This window comes from Rattus rattus, chromosome X (genome assembly GCF_011064425.1).
Source record: "Rattus rattus isolate New Zealand chromosome X, Rrattus_CSIRO_v1, whole genome shotgun sequence".
In the NCBI taxonomy this organism is placed as follows: Eukaryota; Metazoa; Chordata; class Mammalia; order Rodentia; family Muridae; genus Rattus; species Rattus rattus.
The window spans coordinates 62970405-62996207 of record NC_046172.1 but is presented as its reverse complement, the minus strand read 5'-3'; the positions used below and the strand labels follow the sequence as shown (position 1 = coordinate 62996207).

Below are 25803 nucleotides of genomic sequence, written 5' to 3'. Positions count from 1 at the left end.
CCTAATTTTCTGGAGTTCCTATCTCTTGTCCTTGGATCATTTTCTGCCAGACTTAATATTCTTTGTTGGGAGCATCCCTCCATTTACTTTTCCTATTTGTATTGTGTCAAGCTGCTTCTCCAGTCCCAGCTTTTATGTATCTGGAAAAGAGGAAGAGATATTTGTCACACCTGCAAGTAATTACAACTGAAATATAAACTCAGTCCTTTGTAGGAGCTACGTTGAGTGCTTACTAAATATTAAATGGATGGAAGTGCTATAATTACTGCCACAGGGAAACTGAAACACCCATTTTAAATGCATTGTTTATACAGCTGAGTTTCTAGCCTTTTACATACACTTCTGCAGTCAGTATTGCAGTAATATTAGGATTAGTAATTTTAGTATTGTTTCTTACTTTTTGTTTTGAAGTTATATTATCATACCATTTCCTGCTTCTCTTTTCCTCCATCAACCCTTCCTTACTTACATATACTCCTCCTTCCTCTCTTTCCAGTCATGGCCTCTTTTTTTTTCATTAGTCGTTGTTGTTGTTGTTGTTGTTGTTGTGTGTGTGTGTGTGTGTGTGTGTGTGTTCCTAAATACAACACATGTCTTAGTATTTTTGAAAAAGAAATTAGATTTTTATGTTCAACTTCATTATATAAAATATAATGAAAACAATTTCTTCTATTTTGAACATTATTTTTACTTACACATGTACAAACTGTTTTAGTCCTCTTATATTTATACTATACATTTAGTTAAGTATCTGATAGAAATAGAACTTTGTAGTTTAACCAAGCTGTAAAACAAGAGTCAAGATTTTTAAATTGGAGAAAAGTGTATTCCAAAACTTCTGGGTTTAATAACTAAATTGGGTTGAAAGGTTTAGAGGAGGATTAAGAGGATATGTAAAATGCAAATGCAAGCCAGTTGTGGTGAGGCAGGCCTTTAATGCCAGCACTAGGGAGGCATAGGCAGGAAGATCTGAGTTCAAGGCCAGTGTGGTCTATTTAGAGCAGTGGTTCTCTACCTTCCTAGTGCTATGACTCTTTACTGTAGTTTATTTGCTTTGCTACTGTTATGAATCATAGACTATCAGAAATATAGGATATTGAATATACAACCACCAAAGGGGTTGTGACCCCACAGGTTGAGAACCATTGATTTAGATTTCCCAAGAAAGCTCATACCTTTAATCCTGGCACTTAGAGGCAGGTTGATCTCTGAGTTTCAGGCTAGCCTGGTCTACAGGACAGTCAGGGCTTGTTACACAGAGAAACTTTGTCATGAAACAACAACAATGATGAAAAGCCAGAAAACAAACAAACAGACACCCACAAAAAAATCAACACCAAAAAATGCCCACACAACCCAGGAGAGTTCCAAGACAGCCAGGGCTTCATAGAGACCCTGTCTTAAAAAACAAATCAATGTTTTTAGTCCCACTTACATTACGTTAAAGAACTTGCAGCGAGTCTGACTTAAAGGTTGAGCAGAACTGGAAATGATGATTAGGGTTGTTTGGTTGGTGAGTTTGTTTGTTTGTTTGTTAGTTTCTTAGTTTGTTTTTTCAGTAACTTGGTATTATCCAAACAATAATAAAATGTATGGCCATTAGCTAGTAAGCCTATTGTACCAACTAGTGTTATCTAATTTATGTTGCAGATGAGAACTGTGGGATGGAATTGCCATCTGCTTTGAAAACTATAAGCTTTTAGTTTGATGAATTAAGATTTTACAGACATAATTTGAGCCGCAGTAACATGAAATTCATGAAAGAATATTCTTAGTTTTACGTATTTGGTATACTTTCTGGATTTCATTTCAAGTTTATTTTATTCTTATCTTAGTACCTTTCACATTTAGTGGATTTTAATTTGTCTTATTAAAGCTTTTCTCAAAGACATTTACTCAAGCTTCATAGTCTCCTTTGCAGCTGTAAAGTTGATTCGAAGTTTATACGGTTTTTTTTTTTTTTTCTGTTTTTTTCTTTTGTTGTCATTGGTGGCGGCGGCAGCAGTGTTTGCTTGTTTGTTGTTTTTGCTTTATTTCCAAGGCTCCAGATGGGACTTGGAGTCTTACTTACATTACAGACTTTCTCTACTACTGAACTACAGCACTAGCTTACTGTTTTTAGGGTGGGTTTTTGATGTTGCTGGTTTTCTTGGTCTTTTAAACTTTTAAAGAGATACTCACTTTGTAGTTCGGTGTAGCCTGGAGAATTGATGATTTGTGTGTGCATGTGTACGTGCACACACCCATGCATACTGACCATGAGACACATGTGGAGAAAGACAGAATAACTTCTACCATATGGTTCACTGACATTGGACTCAGTATCTGAGTGAGACTTGGTAGCAAGTGCCTTATTTGCTTCGATGTCAGCCTTCGAGAGTCAGCCTTCCCAGGGTTTTTGATGGGCAGTTTCTTAGTCAGTTATGGTCTTTTGTATTATGGGATCTGTTGTGTTTAGTGCATTTTAATATTCAAAAGGTTGTATGTAGGTACTCTTTGCTGGTTAAAAGAAAAATAAACACTAGCCAAGTGACATTTTTGTAAAAGAGAAAAGAATGGTTTTTATCTTTCAATGTCATTTAAGAAAATTCGAAGCATTCTATTTTTATACAATTTAAAGGCATTTGAAATTAAGAATTAGAAAACTACAGAAGGATTTCAAGAACCTATTATCATACTGTCAAGGGCAGATGAAACGGCTGAAGAGTTATTTTACACATGGGGAAAACATCAGATATTATTGCCACATTGTACTCTTGTGTTTTAAGGGGTTTTTGTTTTGTTTTTTGATGCTAGTTTGCTAATAAACTGTACCAGCAGAGACAATATTTTCCTCAAATAATACATGTCAAAATTCAGTGAGTTGTCTTTTTTATAGTTTTGGTTTAGGCTTAGAAGTTTTATTTGGATTCGGAGCTTTGTCAATCTAAACAACTGAACATTATAGGGTAATTCAATTAAATTTATTACTTAAAGTGTACTAAGAAAAGGCCACCACATGTTACCCTGTAGTCTAACCAAATAAGATTTATTGTTTTCACAGAGTGAGGGAGGAAACTTGTGGAAGCATGGAGGGTCTCTGAGAGATAGGCCAGGTTAGTAGCATTTGGCTTAAACTAAAGAATTGGTAGGGTTTGAAGGAAGTCAGAACAGTTCTAAATTGGCGGCTGTTTTCTGAGGCAAATTAGGAAAATGGAGAATTATCTGGAGACTGGGTGTTATTAAGCAAAAGCAGTTTGGAAGTTAGATATTTCTCTCTGGTAGGAAATGAAAATAATAAACGGGTCTGGGTGCATGATTGGTAAGAAATCAATAATGGTCAAGGAGTGGGGAGTAGTTAATGGTATTTTAGAACTACTATATAACCTTGGGGAAAGCAATGTTCCTGGTAATTTTGCAGCTGGCTTTATCTGTGTCTGTCTTCCCAAGTTTGATTGATTTTAGGGATTTTGTTTTATTTTTCAGTTCTCACTGATTGACTCCTTCAGTCCTGAATGGCTTTTGACTATTTAAAAGTGGAGTATTGTACATCTTTTAAATAAACTCAGGTCACAGTTTGTCATTAATGTTATTTTGAAGACAATTTGTTGGCTGTTCTTCATCTGCTGAGTTGAAAAATCTTTTGAGAGGTGGGCTAGAAACATTTTATAGTTGACACTTTAAGGTTCCACACTTGTGGGAAAAAGTCTTAATATTAACTGACAAAAATGAATACACTAGTTAGTGGTCCAGCAGCTCTGCTGTGGTCTTTGTGGAATAGTCTTTGGTATTCTGTGGGTCTTGGCCAGCTTCCTACTAGAAACTAATTTAGCAGAAGCCAGAATCTCTGTTAATTGTGTTTTCTGGCAGATGGAGATAAGATGTAGACTTTTTATGGTTAAATTTTTTATGTCTTTTTAGGCCCACAGTACTTGTATATTCAGTAATGTTATTAAAGAGGCAGCTTTTTAAAAGTGGAAAATGAAATCATGAAATCTTTTTTGAAATTGGTTATTTCATTTATTTACATTTCAAATGTTATCCCCCTTCCCAGTTTCCCATCTACAAGCCCCCTAAACCGTCTTCCATCCCTTTGCCTCTATGAGGGTGCTACCCCACCTGTCTACCCACTCCTGCCTCAGTGGCCTAGTGTTCCCCTATCCTGAGTCATCAAGCCTCCAATGAGTTAGGGTCTCTCTGTGTAGCCTTGGCTGTTCTGGAACTCACTTTGTGGACCAGGCTGGTCTGGAATTCACAGAACTCCCGCTGCTTCTGCTTCCCAAATGCTATTAAGGGCATATGCCACCACCATCAGCTCCTTCCCATGTTTTGTATCCCTTATATCCCATTGAAGTGAGATTTTATGAAAAGACAAGTGATTTTAGACTGCCTTCAATGTTAGGTATGATATTGATGAGCTGAAATTGCAGAAGCTAAAGGAATAGCTAGGGGTAATGGATATCAGTATAGTAAACTGGGAGAAGTTTAGTTGAAAACTGAACAGATTGCCTATGAATAATGTCCAAGGGCTTCCTCTATACTTGTTTGTGTATACATATGTATACATATGTGTAAGCAAACTGAAGCTCTATACTGTTTACCACTTGCGTGTCTATCTCTATAATTGATAAAGAATTTTCATCTCTACAAGGGCTCTTTGTGTTGCCTTTCTATAACAGGACCACTTCTACCTAGCTCTAACACTGAGCCTGGTCAATTGCTAATCTTCTACAGTGGTGGTCACTTAGTATCATGGAGGATTGATTCCAGGATCCTCCTCCTTAAAGTAATGGATGATCAAAGTCCTCGTATGACACAGAGGCGCTATGGTTATAAGGTAGTGCTGCCACCTTCCTAGGCGTTTCCTGTCTGTAGCTTCTCTCTTGCCTCAGGAGTGCTAGAATTACAGCTTTGAGGGATGGCTTTTCTTGAGTTCTGAGGACTAACCAAAGGAGTTCTGGGATTACAGATGTGCACTACCATATCACTTTTTATGTGGGTTGAGACATTGAGCGCAGGTCGTTACACTGCACAGTAAGCACTGCTTACTGAGTCGTCTCCTGAGCCTCATACTTCATTCTGACAGGATGGTGATTCTTTGACTTGCACTCAGTGATACTTTGGGATGTTGTAAGTTTTGAAATATATTATATATTTCACTACATGTTTGTCAGCATTTCAGAAATGTCTGTTGAGTTCTGCTGCCTATTTTTCCTGCTTGTCAACATTTCAGAAAGGTCTGTTGACTACTGTTGCCTTTTTTTATTGTGTTCATTTGTGTTCTGTTGAGTTTTGGGATGTTCTTATATGCTGTCTATATCAACCCTGTGTCATATGAATAGCTTCTCAATATTTTCTTCCAATCTATAGGTTGTTTTTCTATGTCTTTTTGTTGTCGTCATCGTTGTTGTTGTTGTTGTTGTTGTTCAGAAACTCTTTAAGTTTGAGATAATAATTTGGTTTGTTGTTATTTTTGAGTCCTATGGAACTAGGGTTAAAAAAAAAGCTATGCCTGCTGCAATTCTGTTATATTCTGAGTGCCTATATTTATGCCAATCCTGTGTTGTTTGGATTATTGTAGCTTTCAAATATATTTTGAAACCACACTTTGTTCCTTTGGTTGAAGACATGTTTGGTCATTTGGAGTTGTGACTTCATACAATTTTGTGATTTTCTTCTAGTCCTAGGAAGATTGTTTTTATGTTATTAAGGATTCTATTTAAACAGATTGCTTTATATATTATGGATATTTAACCATATACTTGGAATTATACATTAGAAACTTTTGTATACTTAGTAAAAGAGGCTACATGTTAAGTCTTTTTTTTTTTTTCCGGAGGTGGGGACCGAACCCAGGGCCTTGCGCTTGCTAGGCAAGCGCTCTACCACTGAGCTAAATCCCCAACCATGTTAGTCTTGATATATCGTTATTATAGCAATATCATTTCTTTCACATGAATTTCTAGAAGATTGTTGGATTATGTAGCACTTCATTTTTTACATTTTGAGGAACCTCTATATTATACAGGAAAATGATAATATAATTTACATTTTTACTCATAACACATATTTTTAAGTGCATGCTTTCATGCATGCATATTTAGTGCACGCTTGCGTGTATGTGTGTTTATGCTCATGACACATATCAGTCAAAGGGCAATTTTGAAGCATTAGTGCTTTCCTTTTAATGGATTCTTGGGATTGAACTCAAATCTTCAAGCTTTGCAGCAAACACCTTTACCCTACAGACCTGAACATTTGTTTCTTTTTTTCCCCATCCTTATTAACTTGAGTATTTCTTATTTACATTTCGATTGTTATTCCCCTTCCTGGTTTCCGGGCCAACATCCCCCTAGCCCCTCCCCCTCCCATTCTATATGGGTGTTCCTCCCCCCATTATCGCCCTCCCCACAACAATCACGTTCACTGGGGGTTCAGTCTTGGCAGGACCCAGGGCTTCCCCTTCCACTGGTGCTCTTACTAGGATATTCATTGGTACCTATGAGGTTGGAGCCCAGGGTCAGTCCATGTATAGTCTTTAGGTAGTGGCTTAGTCCTGGAAGCTCTGGTTGGTTGGCATTGTTGTACATATGGGGTCTCAAGCCCCTTCAAGCTCTTCCAGTCCTTTCTCTGATTCCTTCAATGTGAACATTTGTTTCTTGTTGATATTTTTTACATCTTCATTTGAGAAATGTCTTTTCAGGTTCATTACCCATTTAAAGAGTTTTATTGTTAAGTTCTTTGAATTGCTTATAACCCTTAAGTGATTTGGATACTAGCCTTATCAGATCTGGGATTTGCACATACTTTCTCTTAATCTGTGGGTGAACTCTTCATTCTGTTGTTGGCTGTGCTGTAGGATTGTTTTTGTTGTTCTTGCTGTTGTTTGAGATCTCATTTGTTAAGTTGATTTTTGTATTTAATATGTATGATATCATTCTTTTGCATACCCTGTTTTTTCAACAGCACTTTCTCCATTGTTTGATCTTTGAACATCTATGGAGTGTCAGTTTATTTTCTATTTTTATTACTGGAAATGCTATTCTTTTATGTTGATCATTGTATTGTTTCTGTGCTAGAACGATGCCATTCACGGTAGCTTTATAAGTAATCTAGTGCTTTATGCTTTGTTCTTTCTGTTTTAAGTCCTTTGAGTGTTTGGAAATTTTATATTTCCACTTGGATTAAGGATTATTTTCTACTTCTCTGAAAAATGTCATTGGAACTTTTACAGTGATTTATTTGACTCGAATTTTACGATCATTTTTATTATCAAGTGTATTATCTTACATAAAAACGATTCAACTGCGTACTGCTTACAGATTCACTGTACATCTAATGAGACTTACAGTCAAAAAATTGTATTCCATGAAAAGAGAAACCTAAACAGAATAGGGGTAGCTACATGTTAGACAAAATAGACTTTAAATGAAAAATTCTAGGAAGAGAAAAAAGGGATCCACACTAAAAATAGTGTATAAAATATTCAGCATATTTGTGTATGGTATATTCAAAACAACTTAATTTTGTCATTAGACCTAAGTCTCCTTCCTCCCCAGGGGATCTCATAATTCATATGTAAATAATCCAAGCACTTGTGTATAAAATTAGTCCATCTGTAAGTGGAATAATCATACCATACTCACCTTATACTGCTAATGTAGTTTGGAGAGAAGATCATGGCAATACCTATAAACACCTATTACACAACCTATTAGACGTCAGGGAAATGAAAAAGATAACAATAAAACAACTCAATTTTTTTTAGAATCAAGGAAATAATAAAGAACAGAAATAAATAAAAAATCACTACACAAACAGCATAAAAGATCAACTTAATAGTGGTTGGTTGCTTGTGCCTATAAGTTTTCTCTTCTTTGATGGTTTCGTCCATGTTTATTTTATGAAATAATGTATGTTTGCCAGTTCTAACTTCCCAACAAATGCTGTTTTCATGTTTTGTATAGTGTTTGGACTTTTGTTTTTTGTTTGTGACATGCTGAGTTTTAATTAGTGTTTGCCATGAGCATAGGGGAGGATTATTTACAGGAGCATGAAAAATGTACCATGCCTAGACCATTGAAGAAAAATAACCCCCTTTCCCTTTGTAACCTTTAACTGCTAATAGCTCCTCAAGGAGGGATGCTTTTGGCAGTTTAAAAGTTAATCCTTAAAAAGGCATTGCCAAAGCCTTAGTCAACATAATTTAAAAAGAGGAGTCATTCAAAACAGAGATGAGAGAAATTACAACTCATGACATGGAAATGCAAAATTCATAAGATACAACTATACATCAACAAATGTGATAGTCTACACTACATTGAATAACTATATAAAAGCTTAGATAGCCCAGAAGCAACAAAGATTTCTCAAAAAGTATAACCTACTAAAAAAAACCAGAAAGGAGGAGAAAAATCTGAACAGAATTGTAAAAAGAAATTTCATTAATAACTAAAAGTCTCCTAATAGCTTCATTGCTGAATTCCACCAAACTGTTAAGGAGGAACTAATTCAATTACTTTTCATACTTGGGAAAAATTGAAGGAGAAAATGCTTCCCGCTACCTTAAGAGTATACCAGTACCTTGATAATAAAATCAGACACTGTCAGCATCCTTCCTGGACATATATAGCAAAAATCAAACAAATGTTAGCAGTACTCACTCCACAGCACACTGAAATGTTATAAAACATAACCAAGTGTAGTTTGTTTCCATGATAATTATCAACTCAGGCAAATGAATGATCATGATACAGCAATTGATAAAATGAAGGGGAAATATAGTACATGCTCTTCTCTAACGATACAGGAAAACATTCAATATTTTCCCTTTATTGGTGATAAAAGTATTAATGAATATAAAATATACATATATACCAGTGCAGCAGAAGCTATATATTTCAAACCTATAACTAATATATTCATCAGTGAAAACTATGGTTTTTCATTTACGATTAGGAACAAAACAAGGATGCCTTCTTTATCTACTTCTGTCTGCCGAAATATCAGATATTCTTGTTAAATTAATTGAAAAAGTGGAAAAGTAAAAAATAATACATCTATTATGAAGAGAAGATGACATAGTTGTTAACTCCACCCCCCCCAAAAAAAAACTGCATCAAAAAACATTTGAAACTGTTAATACAATTTCGGTCACGTTTTCAGGTTACAAAAGCAATGCATGACAACCTCTGGTGTTTCTATACCCTAATGATGGACTAGTTGAAAGAAAAATTATGAAAACAATCCTATTTACAATACCAAACAATAGTGTATATAGCAATAAACTAAGAAAATGAAAGTTCTCTTTAAAGTCTGAAACATGATGTTATAAACTGATGATACAAACCAAAGACTATATAAATAAATGGAAAGATATCTGGGTTCATTGATTGGCATTTTTTCCTATCTCCACCTGGTCCTCAAAGTTATTTTGTTTGTTTTGTTTGAATTTCTTCTGCTGCTAATTTTTTATTACTTGTTTTTTGCCCTGCAAGCAGTGATTTTTCGACAGAGGTGTTTCTCTGACCCCCAAGCCATATTTAGCAGTGTGGGGAGCTATTTTTGCTTGTCATACTCAGTGCTGGTAATGCTATTAGTGTCTAGTGGGTAGAGGCTAAGGTTGCTGCTAACACCCTACAATGAACAGACCCACGCCTGTAACATAGAAATATCCAGCCCAAAGTGTCAGTATTTCCTCAGTTGAAAACTATACACTTAAACAACATAACTTTTCCTCTGTGTAGCTGCAAAAAAATGAAAAAAAAAAAAACAAACAAACCAAACTCAAAACATAAAAAACCACAAAATAGGGCTGATTCAAAAACTCAAAGCATTAGGAAATGTTTGCTTGGGAAAGCAGTGTGCCTACTCTGTCTTGTCTTAGAGTTGGAGAAATTTCTCTTTGGTGGGATAGGGAATGGCTACCAAAAGTAATCCTTACCTAGAATTTGTTCTTACTCAGTCTTATTATTTTAACCTTTATTCGTTTACTCATTGTTTAACAATATTTAAGTGCCCATCTCTAATATGCGCTAAGGATTTTCTTTCAAAGTTTTCTGACTATGACATTCATCATTAATGTTTCTGTAATTTTACCAGTTTAAAGTGGCCTGAAAGGTAGACTTTCTAATATAGTAAGGCAATAAGGGTTTCATATTTTTATTGTGGCATGGTTCTAATTATACTGATCTAGCTAGAACTGAACTCTTGCCTTCATTTTGCTATGCTTGAACATAGACGTGTTGCTGTGTTGCTGTTTGTTCCATACAGTGTTTGCAGGGCGGTAAAATGTCCTTTCACCTCAGGGTAAATTTCAATATACAGAGATTCTATGTTATGCCTAAAATAACCATGTGGGTTACTCAGTATTTTTAGTGTGTAAGAGAAGATTGGAAGGACTTACACACACACACACACAGAGAGAGAGAGAGAGAGAGAGAGAGAGAGAGAGAGAGAGAGAGAGAGAGAGAGAGAGAGAAAGGTGTTTGAAAATTCTTACATTAGAACCAAGATCTCTATTTTAGAAGTGAACAGAATCTACGTGGTATTTGTTGAATTGTTCAAGTTATGTTACATTCCTGATGATTTTTTTAAAGCTAAACTTATTTACTTATTCATTTATGTGCAGGGGCTGGGATTTAAAATGATCACAGAGGATGTATATAAAGCCTCAAAAGTTTAGTCATACAAACTTGTGGAAAAAAAATTCTATAGGTAGAATCCAAAAGATGAGAACTGATAAACCTCAAAGGGATTTTCTTTTCTTTCTTTCTTTTTGCTGCTTATATAGCATCATAGAAAGAGGAAAAGAGAATGTGCTTCATAAACTATAGGAAGCTAAAGAGTGTATCAAATTCCCAAGACTTAACAGAACAGTATTGTTCATACTCTTGAATTTAGAAAGTAATGAAATGTATAAGTAAATTTAGATGTCTCATTATGGAGAATTGGTATGTCAGCTATACCATTTTGTCTTATTTTAATAGTCATACATACACAAATTGCGTACAGTAAGCTTCACTTTCTGATTTTAAGATGTATTCTCTTACTTCATTTTATTTGCAGTGAATATCACCTCAGCCAGGCAATTAACCGGATGTAGTCGCTTCAGCCATGTTTTCCCCTCATCTGCTTACCAGCACATTAAGATGCATAAAAGAATTCTGGGACACTTATCTTCTGTCTACTGTGTAGCCTTTGATCGAAGCGGGAGGCGAATTTTTACAGTGAGTTAAAAATTTATGATATGTAACATTATACATTTACAACTGAAGCAAGACTCCATGCCATCCAGTATATTACGTTTTATAAGTAACTTATACTATGTGGACTTAGTGATATAGAAAAGTTGGGTTGAAATTGAAAATAATGTCTCAATTTATATAAATGGAGGGTGTTCTATGGTAGCCACTTTTGGGGAATTAAATTCAGAAAATTATGTCCTTAGACATCTGTATAAACTCAAGATGGTTAGTTTAAGTGAAACAAATCCGCTGTTTGATTCTGTCCAACAGTCATTAATTAGAAGACATTTTCTGTTCATATTTGCTTCACGTTGGGCTTTCGTGATTCCATCACCTTCAGCATGGAATGGTTGAACTAAACTGTACATTGCCGAAGATTACACTTACATATATTTCTTTGATTTTTACGGCTGGTTATTTTAAAAATTTCCCAATTTTAAGTTTGACTTACTAAGTCATGTTCTTTGCTTTTGTCTAAACTGTATAGTATATTAATATGTCTAAAAATACGAATGTGATTGCTTCATTGCTGTTAACACAGAGGTGAGAGAAATAGCAAATTTTCTATTTATATCCTACAACAAAGGAAGTGCATTAGAGTCAGAGAAATTATAACTCCTTAGATTGTGTTATAGGCTTTTGAGCTAATGATTTACGTTCCTAGCTATGATGACTTGACAATGGTGCAGGTCATCTTTTAATAAATAGATAATTATTTTACCATATTAGAATAGAATTCGTTCTTCTATATTTGAAGCTCACTTGGAATTCTTAAAGGGAAGAGCAACATAAAGTTTTTCACTTGGGGTTATTAATGGCCTCAGGTCTCCAGAGAGATCAATGTGCACTGTAGATTAAATTTTGAAATATTTGTACAAAAAGTTATCAAGACAACTAAGTCAAGCTTGCTAGGCATAGAAAGCAGCAACGGAGAAAATGCTTAATGGCTAATCACTTAAGAAGGAGCATAAAATATTTAAATTGTTTTTGGATTATTAAATTTGAAGCCTTTTGCACAAATGACACTGTTTGGACAATACTGAGTCAGTTCTGTCATTTATACAATGTGTATATTTGCTAACGAGTCTACATTATATTTTTGTATTTTTCCTTCATAAAAGTACTCCTTTGCATTTTTTTTTCCTTCTTGGTATAAATGGTGCTTTTCTGTTTCATTTTAAATCTGTCTTCTGTGTCCCTGAAGGGTTCAGATGACTGTTTGGTGAAAATCTGGGCTACAGATGATGGACGCCTCCTTGCCACCCTGCGAGGGCACTCTGCTGAAATCTCCGACATGGCTGTTAACTATGAGAATACTCTCATCGCTGCAGGCAGCTGTGATAAAGTAGTGAGAGTATGGTGTCTTCGAACCTGTGCACCAGTTGCTGTCCTTCAGGGACATTCAGCTTCTATTACTTCCATACAGGTGAGAACAAAGATAAGATCTCTGACATGTTAACAAAGCTGAGAATGTTATCATTTGTATTAAGGAGAGATGATATTTTACACGGAGATATATATATATACACACACGTATATGTATATTAATATATATTAATGTAATTAATATATACATTAATTATATGGACAAAAACTCAAAGAATGGCAGCAGAAAGAATGCTCTCATAGTGTTTTCTTTCTCTTCTGCAGACAAATGTTTTTAATTTCTTTCCGTCTTACATAAACCTGTGCCTATAAAAATAAATAAAAAACATGATAAGTAATGTTCTTCAAATCCAGAATGAGATATCGTATTTATCTTAAATGTGTATACGTGAAGAAGGGATTAAACTTGCAGATGTCTGCCTGCACCCTAGTTAATACCTGTTAATCAGGATATAAAGAGGTTCTAACATGAATATTGGCATAGTCTGTTAATACTTAATTCAAAGTATATGGCAGGTTTAATATATGTGTATATGTAGTTTTAATATTATGAAAACGTTACATTTTTAGTTTCAGTGATTTTTTTTTTGTTTCAACTTGATGCTTGATGTAAAATAGATTGTCCATATAATACTTTGATCAGATCCTGGTAGGAAAGGGCATTGCTGTCTTAAAAGCCTTTGCTCTTAACAAAACTAAGCTGAAGTTTTCTTTTACTGTTCTGTTTTCTCTCAAGAAAAAAAATCTTATTAAACTTTTACATGTAGATAAAAGGCAATACTTTTTTAGAAAAATCATTGCTTTACATTTGTCATGTGCTAGTTTATAACATACCACTTATTTATAGTGATTTAGCAGAAATCGTGCTCATTCTGCATTGAATTAAAACTTTTAATTAAAATTTTGATTCATTAAGGTTATTGTGTAGATTGTTTTGAGGCCTGATCTTATTCTGTAGTCTTGGATTTTGAAACTCTCAATTCTTGTTCTTATTTTGTGTTGTGTTCACCTCTAGGTTGATTAACCTGATAAATACCCTCATCTTGGGCCCATCTTATAACTATATATTTGCTTATTCGACTGTGTACTTAGCATCATTGTGTGATGTCTACTAGATGTCTAAAACTCCATATATTCAAAATTTAATTCATTTTGCTATTCAAATTTAATCCCAACCAAGCTTTCCCCATCTGTGTAAGTCACTTTTTGGTCACAAATAAAATGCCTGAATGACATTACTTAGGAAGTAAAGAGGGTTTATGGAGCTCACAATTACAGAGATGGAGTTGGAATCCATAATGCAAGCTCTGCCACTACTCCTTGTCTATATGACTTCATGCTGTAAATAATATAGGCAGAAGTGTGTTAGCATAAAAGATATGAATCATGGCTGAGGCATGTGTGTGTAAAAGCTAAAGTCACCCTGCAGGAAGTCACAAAGCACATTGGAGGTGGATACAGTCCCTTGAAGGCATACTGTCAGTAATCCCTAGACTTCAACCAATGACACTCAGAAAGGTTTCATTATCTTTAATAACCTGCATTGTAGACCAAACCTTTAATATGTGGGCTTTTGTGGAGCCACAGAACATCCTAACTACAGTAGCATCTAAACATATGATGATTTCATGATCATAACTAATGTTTATATTTTTCTTATTTCACTAGTTTAGTTTGTCCCCATACCATATTTGTTCTACTCTGAATAATACACCGAGAATGAATTATATCAGTACTATGCTGTTTAGAGCCACTGACATCTGAGGCTAGATTTTCCAACTAAAATGCTCGTTGATTTTCATGCTCTGAACGCTCCCTTGTCCTAGTCTAGATTCTATATAGTATACAGATGATTGTGAAATAGAAGTTATGTCATATCACTGGTACTCAGCCCTTACTAGCTTCTATTCTATAGGTTGGAGGCAGCATATCTTTATAGTGATCTGCACAACTACAGACATTTTCAGCCTCTAAGCTTTCCTTGACTGCATATGCTATTACTTGCTTTTCCTTTTTACTGTTTTAGGTGCTGATAAATTCCTATCATTCTTCTTCTCCTTCTTTTTCCTTCTCCTCCTCCCCCCTTCTTCCCTTCCTCTTTTTCTTCCTATCTTAGTCTCCCATGTCCTATGCTAGGCTGAAATTTCTGATTCTTCTCCTATTTTTTTTCTCTGAAGTGGTCCCTAGATACTCAACATAATAGCCCATTCCCTTTATACGTACTCTGTGCAAATCTTATTTTCTCAAGAAGACCAACTCTCTGACTTTATCATTTTATTTAGCCTAACAGTCTGTATCTTCTGTGTTTTTTAATTTATTGTTTTTTGAATTTTATACAGGAGTATTACATCTATATTATTTCTGCTGAATGAGTTATAGTAAATAATATAGACTGCCAATGGATAACTATTACTATGGACAAAATGCCATGCCAATGTGGGTGGCCAAAACTTCACAAGGCCTCCGCCCTAGATGAAGAGCTACATGCAATCACTGGCTATTGAGGCGGGGAGAATAAATTTCACTATAGCAGCACTAAGCATACTCAGCAGATTGTATTTATATACACATTTATATATAAATATAACAATAGTAATAAAAGACGAGGTTCCAAATTTGACTGGGTGGTACAGGAGGGGTTGGAGAGGAAGGAAGGGGAAGAAATAATATAATTGTGGAAGCAGAGGTAGGATTGCAATAAGTGCAAGACCAGCCTGTCGACATAGCAAGTTGTGAACCAGCTAGGGTTACATAGCAAAACCTGATCTCAAAAACAAAATCCACAGTTTTTCCTTATGAACGTATATTTTCTGCATTTGTTATGACTTAGTAATGATTTCTGTATTCATTCTCCATTAAAATATTCTAAAAGTATTATGTTAAATTATTTAAAACAGTAGTTACCACTGAAATATTTTATTTCAGCTTCAAATACTACTTTCATTTTTAAGATTTTCCTTTTAGTATTATGTGGATGGGTATTTGTACGTGGTAGGGCCTGTGGAGGCCAAAAGAAGGCATTGGATCCCCTGGAGCTGGAGTTTCAAGACATTGTGAACCACCCGGTGTGGGTGCTGAGAATCAGAACTAAGCAACAAGCCCCTCACTTAATATTTTCCGAAGGCTTTGGTATTTAATATTTTTTGTTAAGTATTCATGTAGCTATGGTATTTAAGCAACAAAACTCTGACACTGAAATTATTTTTTACTTTGTATGTGGGATTTGTACATGTATGTGGGCTTCAGGCATTCATGTGCTACATACAGCACACGTGTGAAGGCCAGGGGAACTTACATTAGGTGTTTTTCTCCATCTATTATCTGGATTCAGTGAACTAAACTCGGGACCTTGGACATTTTGGCAAATACATTACCATCTCACTGGACTGATACTGACATTCTTAAATGATTTATGTGCTGTATTTGTACAAAAAAATCATTTGAATAGGAAAAGTTCATATCTTATTTAACTTCTTCTTTTTAAGTTTTGTCCATCAACTAAAGGCACAACTAGATACCTCACTTCTACTGGTGCTGATGGAACAATTTGTTTCTGGCAATGGCATGTAAAAACCATGAAGTTTAGGTAAGTTTAAATTTTATAAAGTTTGTGAAAAATCAACTTTACATATCTTCATTACCTTGGTTTTATACTAGTTCAAGTATTGAAGAATGTCCATGTAAATATTCCCACTGTACATGCTTAGATCCATACCTATGTTAATGTTTAGCGATTTTAGGATAAATATTATTATAAAAATTAGTGTCGAGACTATGAAATTCATAGGGAAGTGTGGGATAAAATGTATTTGAATGTTTTATAATAATATTGCTAAATAATGTGACAATATGTTTGCAAAACTGTTGTCAAAATTTTGATGCCATGTATTATATTTGTAAGGTTTGAAAATATGATAATAGCTCTTATTAGATTCTTTTCTTTTTAAAACTAATATTGATGCTAAGTAGCTCAGTACTCATCAGTGTGCTAAGATTTTTGCCCATTAGATGAGCCTGATAGAATTAAAAACATTTACTTTATTCTTTAGAGATCGTCCAGTAAAATTTACTGAGAGATCCAGACCTGGAGTTCAGATATCTTGTTCATCTTTCAGTTCTGGTATGTATCAAGAGTGCATGCTTCTAGTACTTACATTGATCCGCCTATAAAAGACCCATTGAAATTTTCTTATGAAGAAAAAGTGTGTGTGATAGATGGTGAGCCTACCAAAGATGTAATCCATGTGTTAGGTTATACGATTCTGTTTGACTAATTTAGCACCTAATAATATTTTTTAATTTAATTTAATACATTTTCTATAATGCTAGTTTTATTTGGCAAAGAATAAACAGTTCCCATGCCAAACACCCATTAACTAAAATATATAGTACCCAACTCTTCCCAATTTAATACTTTACAGAAAGTACACATAGTTGTGGCTTCATATATAAGATGTAAGATTATTGTAAGTATAAGTAATCTTAGAGTTTTGACATAGTATTTTATATACAATACAACATTCTTAAAAGCTTTGGCATGCATAGTTTTTACTCACTAAGCCAATGTTTAGTGTAAATTGGTACATTTTGTTAGGTAAAGGGTATATTTGTTTTAAATACTTCTCTGTCTTTGTCTCTTATGACACCGAGACCCTTGAACTGCTAGGCAGACATTCAGTCACTGAACTATGTTCACAGTCTTCTAACTTCATTTTCACTGTTTATTTGTTAGCTTTTAACTTTCTCAACCGGGAGGGCTTTCATTTTTACTATGTATTTGTTATATATGTATACATGTGCCTGTGTTTGCCGTGGCACATTTGGGTAGGTCAGAGTACAATACTCAGGAGTCAGTTTTCTCCCTCCACCATGTGGCTTTTGAGGATAGAACTCAGATCACAGGACTTGTCAGCAAGCACCTTTATGCACTGAGCTGTCTCACTGGCCCTTACTTTATTATTTTGACATAAGATCTCAGTTGCCCAGGTTGACCTTGAAGTCACTTTGAAGCCCTGGACAGCTTTAAATTTAAAATCTTTCTGCCTTAACCTCCCCCCGCAGCTAGAATTATAGTTTTGTTACTTGGCACAACTCTATTGTTTGTCATGCATTTTATTTCTTTTTCTTTGAAATATTAACATGACATTATTATTTGTAGTAAGACAACTGTGATTTTGTACAGCTTGTTACTAATCTAAAGTAAAAAATTAAATACTATTAAAGAAGTGCCTTGGTTACAGGTTTTATTTTGTTTTAATCTTCCAGGTGGTATGTTCATTACAACAGGGAGCACTGATCATGTTATTAGAATATACTATTTGGGTTCTGAGATACCTGAGAAAATTGCTGAATTAGAATCGCATACGGTAAGAGCAAAATAAGACACTTGTATTTATTGCCTCATAATTTTAAATCTCCCTTGCTTGTCTTTTCTGGGCTGAACCATTCTTTAATATAGATGAATATTAAAACCTTTAATTCAAAATAATTCCTTAGTAATGAAGGGAAATGTGAAATTCTAGAATGATTATGGTTGTAGTATATAAGATGAACCCTATTTGCCTGTACATACGTGGTTTTGTATACCTAAAAGGCAGTTTAAGAAATGCTTTCACGAATTGACCTTTGGATCTTTGGTTTTCACCATATCATCGAAGGTTCAGGAGAATCTAATCTTCCTTAGCAATAGCAGTAGTCACTTATTTTTATAATTAGTGTTTAATTTAGCATACTAATTGATTCAATGTCATTTTCATACATAAATATTATACTTTGTTCTTATTAAAAACCCATTCCTCCCCCTTCTTTCCTTTTTCGGCTTATCCCCTTTCTCTCCTTTGATTTAGTTTTACATATATTCCATTACCTTGTCTTATTCCTCTCATATACTTAAATCTCCTTCTCTCTCATAGTCTTTCTACTTTCATATCATACGTATACATACCTAAACATATATGTATATATATTATATATATATAAGCATATATATATATATATATATATGTATAGACTTCATGTATGAGAGAAAATATATTTGGCATTCTATGCTTGGCTTATTTAGAAAATCAGTGATCTCCAGTTCCATCCAGTTTCCTGCAAATGTCATGATTTCATTCTGCTTTATGCATTGACAAAATATAATCCGTTGTACTCATGTACCATATTTTGTTTATCCATTCATCTGCTAATGGGCATGTAGAATTGTCCCACTTACCAGTTATTGGGAGTAATGCAACAACAAACATGAATGTGCAAGGATATCTGTGTTAGGTTGATTTAGAGTCATTTGTGTGACTCCACGAGTCATATACATGGATCATATGGTAAATCTATTTTTGGATTTTCAAGAAACATCTATACTGGTTTTCATGGTGCCTCTAACACTTTATATTGCCATCAGCAGTGTAGGGTAGGGGATGCTCTTTCTTCATATTCTGGCCATCACATTTTGTTTGTTTTCTCTGTCATAGCCATTCTGATTATTCTGAGGTGAGATAGAATCTTAATGTATGTCGTTTCAATTTGCATTCCCCTGATGGATAGGAATATGGAAAGCCTTTTCAAATATTTATTACCATTTGCATTTTTCCTTTGAGAACTGTCCAGTTTCAGACATATCAAATTCAGCTTGCTCGCATCTTGAAGCTTCGTATTCTAGATAGTAAATACTGGAAGCTTATTTAAATTTTACAAGAGAAACACTTAGAAATACTCAGAGACCTCATTCTGATACCACTAAATATAATCCATCGAAGCTAAGCATGACAAGGCAACCCCTTTGCACTGTATATACAAGCACAATTTAGTTCCTAAAGCACTGAGAGAAGAGCAAATACATGAACAGAAAAGAATTAAGGGGTAGGGGGATGAAGAACATATGATTTGTAGTTTTGTTCGCAAAGTCCCAGGTAAGCACAAAAATATTATCAAGTAAAAATCCCCTGTTCAAATGAATGGTCTACCACTTGTGTTAGTTGTTACAGTTATATTACTTCTTCAGGACATCTAAAATTAGTTATTGCTTGTGTTAGTAAGAATTCAGAGTTTATCAGTAAATACCATATTGAAATCGCAAACCTATTTAAGTAAGAATTATATGAATATGTGAATGATGTTTAAAAATTAAAATCATTATGAAGGTTTTGCTGGGTTTTTTTATTAAAATTTAAGTTCGAGTGCAGATTGCTAAGTGGGTACTATGAAAATGAGTGCAGTGTATGAGGGTGCATTTTAGATTCCTTAACAAAGAAAGCAAGAAGAGCTATAAATTTTAGCTTCGGTTTTAATATCATCTTTGTATACAAAAACGTAAATCAAGACATAAAAACTGTAGAACATCAGAATGTTAGATGAATCCTTTATAATATTAAAAAGAACATGTGGAAAACAAGTAAATAAATCATTCTCTATAGTTATGTAAACAATTGGGAACTTTCAATGAACTCAGTTGTTTAAGGTAGGTCCTTCTATTGTGGTGTTATCTCAGGGAAGATGTAATACCTTAGTACCTTTCCAGAACTATGCATCCCTTGATAGGATTTATAAGCAGATTTGTTTATATTTAATTTGTTTCAGAATACCAAAAACTTACTTTGTACATTGCTTTAGGCTTCAGCGATTATCTTATTAAGCAAAATGAGTTTTTAAAATGAAAATCATATTAAAATCTACCCTGTAAATCCTTTTTTGCCTGTAAATTTAGGAGAAGGACACTATTTTTTTTTCATAAGTTCATTTAATCAAAAGTCTGTTGTTCTATGTTTTAGGACAAAGTTGTTGCTGTTCAGTTCTGTAACAATGGAGACAGGTAATTATGGAGTACATACTTGTATAAAGAAATATTTGACATTATTTTTATTATTCCCCCCAAACTAATATAGTTGCTATCCAGACATCGACATTTCAAGCAACTCACTTAGAAATCCTTTTGTAGGCTAAGCATCTATTCACATCACCTTTCCCACAGTTAAGCTCCTTCAGCTCAATTTACACTCACTGAAGTCAGACCTAGAAATGATATTCGTACCTTGACCCTCCTCCTGTAGTTCTGGATATCTCTCATTGTACCCTAATTCCTCTAACTGCCAAAAGTTCTTTGTTTTGTTTTAAGATGATCTTGGTTGCTTGAATTGCTTGGCTACTTTTACAGATAAAACCTAAGAGATGCACTTGTGGAGACAGAGATTGTTTTGTGCTGTCCTTGGCAGCCGAAGCTGGCTGTGCTGATGGTGTGCGCTATCACTGGGAGATAACATTAAACAAAGTAGCTCAGAGTTCTTTCTCACCTCACAGACAATGTATGAGGCAGAAATGAGCTACTTTGTTTAGACACAGGTTCAGAGTCCGTGTCTGTCTTCCTTACTATCTGTATCTCTTTAAAATGGCTCACTCAGTAGTGACCATAGCCTGTCTGCTCTTCAGCTCCCTGAGTTCCTTTGTTGCTGTATACTTCGCCTTTTCTGTTTTCTTTGACCACCTGGCTTAAACGAGAATTGTATTATTTGATTAGTATGGCTCTGACAAGCAAACATTTGTTCTATTCAGAAATGTTCTTACCACTTTTCGTCTGGTGCTCTGGGCTGCATTTTAAATCTCAAACTGGCATTTCAGACTCTGTGCAACTTGACTTGAACAGCTACATTCTTTTCTCACAGGAATCTGTGCTTTATGGATTTCTCTTCCATATTTTCATTTTATCTCATCCACTACTTTGATTATACTTTCCTCACATTATTCCTGTTCAGCACTGTCATTTCCCACCTTCTACCTTATTTTCTTCTCCCCCCTGCATGTTCTATCTCCTGTCTCGTCTTCTCTCTTTTTCTTTTCTGTCTCTGCCTCCCTTTCTATCTCTCCTGATTCTGTCGTATCTATGTCTCATATGGGTTTTAAAGTTCATATCCTACTTGGAGCTTGTCCTGAGATGTCCAGAATTCATATTTATGTTGACATCCCCTGTACACATGAATCGCCAGTCTCTACTACCCATAAGATCCATTCCCTATCTCTGGGAAGTCAGACCTTAAATACAGGTAACTGTGAGCGCTCTAAAATATCTGATCCCCAAAGGTCACAGTACATGTTGGTCAAAAACTTGTTATAAAATACATAACATTAGCATATATTTGTATCTGTATGCCTATATTCTGTGGGTAACTTTTATTTCACGGTACTTTTGAACAGTGAGTAATTACAAAGATGAACTTTTGACTATCTTCTTGAAATATAAATATAAGAGCAAATAATCTGCATTAAGGATGACAAAGTATTAAAATAGAAGTATAAGTTAACCATATGACCATTCTTAAATGACTTTTAAATTTGTGTGTGTATATGTGTGTGAGAGTGTGTGTGTGAGTGAGTTAGTGTGTGTGTGTGTGTGTGTGTGTGTGTGTGTGTGTGTGTGTGTGTGTGTTTTTTAGCCACACGTATGTAGATGCCAGCATAGACCAGAAGAAGGGTTTGGGTCCTCCAGAGCTGGCATGGGTACTGAGAGTCAATCCCAGGTCCCTGGAAAAGCAGCGAGTACTTAAATGCTGAGCCACCTCTCCAGTTTCTTTTTAAGATTTATCTTTATTTTTAATTGTGTGCATTTCTTTTTTTTACTTTTAAATACAGATTGTTTTTATTTTGAGATTACATATCATTATATAGGTTAGGATGGCCATAGACTCTTGGTGCCCCTGTCTCAATTTCCCCAGTTGCTAGAGTTACAAACGTGCAAGTGTCATTCAAAGCCTGTGCACATCTTTATCAAAACTATTATTTGGTTTAGGGATTACAGTGAATTTTTTCACGTAACAGAATCTCTATTATAATAATAGTCCTACCTATTTCTTTGTGTAGTACCAGATCAGATAGTCCCATATTCCCTTCTGTTTCAATGACAGTATAATTGATGACTTTCTTGATTTGCACGCTGACTTCACTTAGCAAAATGCTAGTTTTATTGTTCCAAGAAACAAGCAAGCAAGCAAATAAACATTTACTATTCAGTCTTATTACATTTATTACTTAGTTGATGGTTTTACTTTTCCTTTGTTATCTAGATTTATGACTTCCCATGCTTATACTTCCTGAAGAACTTATTTTAATATCTTCTACACAGCACTCTTTTGGCTATGGATTTCCTCAGGCTTTGTATTTATTATCTTTCAATATTTCTTATTTATATTTTAAAGACAACTTCTCAGGTGCTTTTGTTAGGGTGTTTTATTACAGCAATGGCAAAAGTATATAGAATTTTTTTTTTTTTTGTTGGTGGTGGTGATTTAGTGCCTGGGAGCTCTGAGGAATCTTGTTGGTTGATATTGTTGTTCTTCCTATGGGGTTGCAAACCCTTTCAGCTCTTTCAGTTCTTCCCCTAACTCCTCCATTGGGGTCCCCGTGCTCAGTCTGGTGGTTAGCTGCAAATATCCTCATCTGTATCAGTAGGGCTGTGGCAGAACCTCTCAGGAGACACCCATATCTGGCTCCTCAAGCAGTTCTTGGCATCAGCAATAGTGACTGGGTTTGGTAGCTACATATGGGATGCATTTAAGTGTGTGTGTGTGTGTGTGCCTCATATGTGTCCTCATGTGATATGGATATGTGTCCTCGTAGCTGTAGGGTGTCTAAGGAGATCAGCAACATCAGATCCTTTAAAGCTAGAGTGAACAGGAGTTTTGTGAACCTTCTGACAATCTGCAAGAGTAGTCCATGCTCTTAACTGTGGAGCTATCTCTCTAGCACTTAGGTTTAGTTTTAGTTCTCTCTCTGTCTCTGTCTCTGTCTCTCTCTGTCTCTCTGTCTGTCTCTGTCTGTCTGTCTGTCTCTCTCTCTCTCTCCCTCCCCTCCCTCCCTCCTCCCCCTCCTCCTCCCTTCCTCCCTCCCTCTCTTTATGTGTGCGTTTCAATGTAAGGGTTTATGAACCTGTGTGCAGTTGCTTACAGAACGGGTCACAACTCTTGCAGTTGGAGTTACGAACCTTTATGGACTACCTGACACGGGTGCTGGGAACAGAGCTCCAATCCACTGCAAGAGCAGCGTGTGTTCTTACTGATCCAGCACCCACACTACTATCCTTTTCTACTGAAAGAGCCTGAAATTATAATTTTTTATCTATTTGTAAATGTATATTTCAAAAACGTTGTTAGTGAGCCTTCAAAGTTAAGTGCAGCCAATATATCCAAATCTTATATGAATTTAAAAATGTACAAAACATATTAAATATGAATGGATGCATATATGTGAAAAATCAAAATACTGAAATTTTGTTTCTCTAAGGAAAGACCATAGGTGAAAATTTGTTCATACTTGAAATTCTTTGTGTTTATTTCTTTTATTATTATTATAGAAACAAACACTTCCTAATCAGAGCAGCCAATTTTATTAATATAATATAAATTAAAACAACTAACATTTTTTAAATTAAAAGATAAATAAAAATTATAATGCTCAACATATTGAGTATTGTAAATTGACCCTTTCCTGCAACTATTCATAAGATTCTTTTTTCCTAAAACATAGGTAACAATTTGACAATGCATAGCAAAACCTTTTTAAAATGTACCTGTTCTAAATCAGTACAATATATGATACTGTAGAAAGACAGAGGTGCTCTTTATAGCATTCGGTTTAAAACTGAAAGGTAAAAACTGCAATTATTGATCATTATGCATTTCATTAAGTACATTTTGATATATCTATATAGTTGAATACTTACTCAAATTGATGTAGTTTTATACTCATAAATATAGAGCTATAAAACACTGTTATGGACAGCATTGTATATGGTGGGACTCTGTTTTCTAAGTGGAAAATGGGTCATTATATATGTTTCAATGGCTTTTAGGATTTTTTATCAAGTCTCTTAGTATATAGTTCATGCTGGCCTTGAACTTGTGATCTTCCTAGCTCATCTTCTTGATTACTTGAATCATAAGCTTGCAAGCATGCCTGGTTTCAATATGTGTCTGAAAGATTAGAAAAATACAATATCAAGCTTGTGATTTACAATTACACGTATTATTAAGGGTAGCTCCTAATAAAAATGCTGGTATATTTATAGGGTTGTACAACCTTCAGTGTAGTTATTCTTAGAACAAACATGTTCTTCCACCTTATAGAATGCTCATTCCCGTTAGTTATGAATCCTTAAACCTATCGTCACTCTTTCCCCAGCACTGGGTAACTGTTCATCTCTGTCATTAGACTTACTTGCATATTCAGCATTCACCCATATTACAAACGTATCATTTTTCATTACTAAAAAATTCTGTTGGAGGAATGCCATGTTTTTTTTTATCCATTGGCAAACATTTCACTTGTCTCTGCTTTGGGGATTATTACGTGTTCCATGCATCTTCACGTACACATTTTATACCTACTAACGTTTTCATTTCTTTTGGGGGATATGTACCTGAAGAATGTGATTGCTGTGTCAAAAGGTAACAGATTTAGCATTTTAGGAACTGCGAACTGTCCTAGAAACTGTACTGTTTTACATATCCCAGTAGAGTCTGAAGGCTATATTTATTTTATAATCAAGAAAATGTGATGTATTTTGGAAAAAAAAATAACAAGGCTATTTTACCTTCCAGCTTAAGGTTTGTTAGTGGAAGTAGAGACGGAACAGCAAGAATATGGCAATACCAACAACAAGAGTGGAAGAGCATAGTGCTAGATATGGCTACTAAGATGAGTGGGTAAGCATGGGGCGTAGGTATCTCAGGGGAACGCCCATAGCATATCATCTTTTGCATTGTATCATATTTCATAATGAATATACTTTTTTGTTAGTAAAGAGTTTGGAATTTCTAGGAATGGAATTTGCCTCTTCAGTCTTGAGGCAGCTGTTGCTTTGCTGATGACTGACCAGAACATTACTGATTTGTTTCAGATGCTGGTCTATTGTGATGCTTGGATGTATGAGTTTTAATGACTTCCAGGGAGTTATTTTCTGGCTTAGTTTTTCATTTATTTTTTTTCCATCTATCTGCACTTCTATTTTAAAAGTTGTTCTTATTAAATACTATAATAAATTTACCTTCTACTCTAATTACAAAGGACTCCTTCACATTTCATATTGTTTGCATTTATATTCAGAATTATAATGCAGTTAATTGCTATCCGCTTTCAGCAGCTTACTGCTGACGAGATGATATATCAGTGTCTTTGAGATAATTCAGCTTCTCCGTGTTTGACCTTTAAA

General features: G+C 34.8%; 1 protein-coding gene across 1 annotated transcript in view; it reads left to right on the top strand.

Annotated features, from left to right (window-relative positions):
- Brwd3 (bromodomain and WD repeat domain containing 3) overlaps positions 1-25803 on the top strand; it is a 92377-nt gene that overhangs the window by 17825 nt on the left and 48749 nt on the right. Inside the window, 7 exon segments of the mRNA XM_032889330.1 lie at positions 11047-11207; positions 12430-12651; positions 16097-16197; positions 16661-16731; positions 17877-17977; positions 20378-20418; positions 25193-25297. Of these exon segments, the coding sequence (XP_032745221.1) occupies positions 11047-11207; positions 12430-12651; positions 16097-16197; positions 16661-16731; positions 17877-17977; positions 20378-20418; positions 25193-25297 (802 nt within the window).